The 4,503-nt window shown below is 42.4% G+C and overlaps 1 protein-coding gene across 9 annotated transcripts in view; it reads right to left on the reverse strand.

Annotated features, from left to right (window-relative positions):
* The window catches only part of LOC129177358 (rho GTPase-activating protein 12-like), a 63,732-nt gene that overhangs the window by 15,228 nt on the left and 44,001 nt on the right, over nt 1–4,503 (reverse strand). For 6 of the 9 annotated variants that reach the window (XM_054768414.1, XM_054768422.1, XM_054768416.1 and 3 more), the window contains 4 exons: nt 2,126–2,395; nt 1,372–1,578; nt 607–687; nt 373–501 (listed from right to left, as the gene is read on the reverse strand). In XM_054768414.1, the coding sequence (XP_054624389.1) occupies nt 373–501; nt 607–687; nt 1,372–1,578; nt 2,126–2,395 (687 nt within the window). The remainder of the gene's footprint in view (nt 1–372; nt 502–606; nt 688–1,371; nt 1,579–2,125; nt 2,396–4,503) is intronic. The other 3 variants (XM_054768418.1, XM_054768419.1, XM_054768420.1) reach the window with 1 other exon arrangement.

Raw genomic sequence — 4,503 nt, forward strand, 5'->3', positions numbered from 1 at the left:
GATTATCATCATACAAGGTGATTGTTTGCTCAGATTTGGTGGAAAAAAAGGCACAACAACAAATGAATGGACTCCATGCATTCACATGCTATTGACTTGCTGCTTGTATGGGTGAAGGCGGGCAGAGCCTGTCCGGAATCGCCTGACTTTGAAGAGGCGCTGCAAAGCAACCAGTCTACAACTGAATTCTCTGTCTTTATTAATAAACACGTTCCCTGAACTGTGTAACTCGCCACGCCCATAACTCCAACACAACACATCCGACTCATGATTAAACTACTAGAAAGCTTCATAGATGTTTAGTAATGATGACGGGATTATTTAACAACACGGAGCTGCTATCTTGTCACTGTATTGACCGAGGTGACGCACCTTCTCGTTGGGCTCTTGGACGTAGGTGCTGTGTCTCCACTTGGTCAAGATGATGGGCTCCACCTGTCTCCTGTCCAGACTACGAGTCTTTGGGGCATCCCCGGCTATCTGTGGCGGGGAATGGTTGTACTGTAGGGAGAGAACGAACTGGAAATTAGCTGAAATGGTTGATGCAGGTGTTGATTCATGCTTTTGAATGAGAACAGTAGAATGAATTACATGAGTGAGTCTTACCTTTGGCAGCTCCCACTCAGACCTGGAGCCGTCTGCACTGTAGTAATACGGCCGACCCTGCTCATCAACATGCTTTAACCACTGGTGGGACACAGTACAAAGAATTAGAGACAAGTATCTGCTGGGCATTATCATATATCTGATGACGTAATCATCACATTTGTATAATTGGCCATGACGCATTAACAAAAAGAGTAAAAACACATGGAAAGCAAAACAAATAAGTAAATATGTTTAGAAATACAAATTAACTTCAACTTTCTTCTGTCGCTTTCTTTTGTGTTTTTTTTTTATGTAATAAAGAAGACTGAACCGACTGTAAGTCTATGAGTGATTTCGGATGGAGCAAGCGGTGTGTCTAAAACAGTAATTTTTATGGACGGCTCAAAACTCATGTTTTTTTGCAATTTGCAGGAGGTCTCGGAATGTAACCCACGCAAATAGTGGGAATCTACCGTATTGTCACAAGAAGTCTACGTTTCTAGTTATTTCTGTTACCAAAGCAACCTCAATGACCACACAAGTAAACTGGTAATGAAGATGGCAACGTTCATGTACAACAGGGGTGTCTAATCTGTGGTCCGGCAGATACTTTTTATTTGGCCCTTGGTGTGTTCTAAAAATGTATTCACCATTAATGAGATATATTATTAGATAGTATGCTAATTTACTTTGGACACCCTGCCATAAGGTAACTGATGCCAAATGCATCTCCCTCATTGCAAGCCCAGCCACCAACACAGAAAAGCGTCATGCAGCAGGTACCTTCTCGTTAGTATAGTCGCTGACGTACAGCGTGTGGCCGTGCTCATCCATCTCCTCCGACCAACCACGGGGCGGCGAGCCATACTGACTGTCTGACAGGCTAGAGTAGGCGCTGAAGCAGGTGTCCTCTGATGACAGAGGCTCCAGGCGGCCGATTGAGAGCGACAGGTAGGGAAAGAAAGATGGCGATAGTGACAGAGGAGTGCTCTAGCAAGTGTGTGTGTGGGTGGGAGGGGGGGGCCAGAGAAAAGAGAAAGAGGAAGTCACCTTTCACCAGCAGACAAACAAAGTCCACAAGCAACTACACACCAGAAATCCCCAAACACAAAATAAAAACACATGCAGCAGGCAGTCCGATATAACCCAATAATTCAGAAAAATCAGGTGAAATGCCAGATTTGGCCTGTATGGGGTACTGTGGCACAGTCAGCTGAGAGACTTGCTGATGATTCAGACTAGTGGTGTGTTTGAGGTGAAAGTAGAAATAAAACACGCAATACTTGTAATACCACCCTGCTTTCTTTTTTTTTTGAACGATTGTTTCTGGTTCTAAACTAAACGTGAGTCAGACTGAAGACTCACAACATGAGATGAATCCTCAGCGACGCCTCTGCTAACTTATGATGCTTAGAATGTTAAAAAACACTTTTCGTGGTTCAACAATAATTATGTATAATCACCCTCTACCATGGATTGTGTCACATAAGGACAGAGGGTGTGTAGTGAGTGTGTATGTGGAATCCCCCAATCCAACCTCAGAGCTCTCCCCAGGGCTGGTGTTCTCTCCTCGGGAGCTCCCCAAGTTGGCGTCCCTGGCCCGGGGGGGCTTCCAAGTCCTCTCCTGGGTGGAGCGGTTAAAGTAGAAATGTCTGCCATTCTGGTCCCTGTACGTTTCCCAGTCACCCAGCACCTGGAGGGGGGAGCTGGAGGGCAGCGGGGGGACAGTGGACTGGGTAATCTTCAGCTCCTGCAGGTTGCTGTACACAGGTGACTCGGGGCGTCCGCGGCCTGACGAAGAAACCGTCTGATGAAGGAAGAGGAGAAAGAATATCACGTGAGCAGAGTGGATTAAAGGACATTTAAAACAGGGATGTCCAATCCACTGAGAGCCACATAATGAAATATGAAAGGATGAAGAGGCCATTTTTATTTTAAGTAAAAAACTAACAAAAAAGGCTACTAAAGATGATTACATTTTAACTTTTTCCTCATTGCATTAAGCCTTTATGCTCTACTTTCCCACATTTTTGCTGTTGTTTTTTGTTGAATTTGATTTCTACATGGTGCCAGGGCTGAACAAAACAAACAAAAAAAAAAACACAAACAAGCCACGGGCCACACTTTGGACACCCCCTGTTGCTCACTACAGAGAGATACAGCACAAAGTCATGAACCGTGATGTAAAAACATGCAAACTTTATCACAGTTAAAAGTCTTAATTTGTTTAAACAGAAGCTGAAGCTCTGAGCTCAATGTCTTTCTCACATTCAAATGTACAAACCAAGTAGAACAAAATACAGTCATTATTAATTTGTTTCAAAAGGTCAGATGAAAAGCAGATGAAATCCAGATTTTCTCATAGGACATAATGTAAATCCAATTCATCCTTTCCAGACACCCAAAAATATTAAAAAGTACATATATAGAGAATAATTATAGTTTTACATGCAGAAAACAATGTGAAATAATTACAAATGGCAAATGCATGGAACTTATTGTTGATGCAGACTTTCCGTACATCCTGGCCAGATCAAATTCAATGTTTCCCACATTTTTTTATCAAACTGCTGCAGCAATTTAAAAATACATATATATTTTTGGCCCCATGGCAGGTAATGAAGCAATCACAATAAAACGGATTAGCTTATTTCGTGCTGTGTACAGTATACAAAAACCAAGACAAAATTTATGGAAACATTTTTCAACAAAAAACAAATCTTATGAAAACTTGGGCGCACAAAAAGTGAGGTTTGACTGTACAGTGATTCGAGGTGATGCGATGAAAACAAAAAACGGACAATTACCAAAATTGATGTGTTAACTTCACCAGCCTGGGGAACCTCACTCCATTCACTTAAAGGGATAGATCAGATTTCTTGATATGAAGGTGTATGACATCCCCATCAGCAGTGTAGTGCATCAAAAGCGATATGTTGTGGCTGTATACACTGTGGACGTGGTTACAACAAACTTAACCTTTTTAGGTCAAAATGGCAAACTTTGCTCTCTTCCTGTTTACTTCCCGTTTTGATTTATAGAGCAACAAACTAGTTGGGCTGTCTCAAATGCTTCAAAATGTCACGATAACGCAACATAACCTTGTACAACAGAACGTTAGCTCAGTTTGGGCAACACAATATTTAGAATTGCCCGTAGATAAATTAACCATAGACATCTACTCCACTCTGTCCGGGTTTTGAGTGCACACCAAATGAGCGAACGGTCATGACAGAAACCAGGCACTACATGTGTTGCATGTGGTGATGAGAGGAGCATAGAGGAAGAAAGTCAAAGGCAAGAATGTAGAAATAAAGAAGTGAAACTGGCAATCCGGACAAATTGTCCAGCGGTGTCCTTGCAGCTGAGAGGCCACATGACAACACACTAAAATAAAATTTGAAATAGCAGATGACATTTGCATAACATGTGCTATAATATGAATATGAAACAAATATTTGTATGCTTTTTAAATGTAATTTACGTCTCAAAATGGTATATGGCAATATTGCTTACAATTGAAAAGGCTGCAACAGGGAGCCCAACCTTCCTGACAGTTGTAGTTGAGCGAGCATTTTGCCACTAATGACCCTGCATCTCCTCACGGAACCAAGTCGATGGGCTACTTGTCATGATTGTTTCATGCTGGCATTACAAAGGCCTCCCTGTGGCGTCTTGGGGGTGGGGAGTCATTAATAATGGCGGCGTCCCGCGGCTTTTTTATTGCACCAGGATCAATTGTGCTGAAATATGCAGAAGGCCTGCAAACAGCTGGCGGTGGGAGACTTGAAATAGTGGACAGGGAGAAGTACAGGAAAAGTCAGTAGTTCAATACAGTGTGACGACAAAGGGAAGGAAAGCTGCAAGACAGGAAGATCAAAGTAATGCAGAATTATTTCAAAGAGGACAATTTAC

Source organism: Dunckerocampus dactyliophorus, chromosome 2 (genome assembly GCF_027744805.1).
Source record: "Dunckerocampus dactyliophorus isolate RoL2022-P2 chromosome 2, RoL_Ddac_1.1, whole genome shotgun sequence".
NCBI classification, from domain to species: domain Eukaryota; kingdom Metazoa; phylum Chordata; class Actinopteri; order Syngnathiformes; family Syngnathidae; genus Dunckerocampus; species Dunckerocampus dactyliophorus.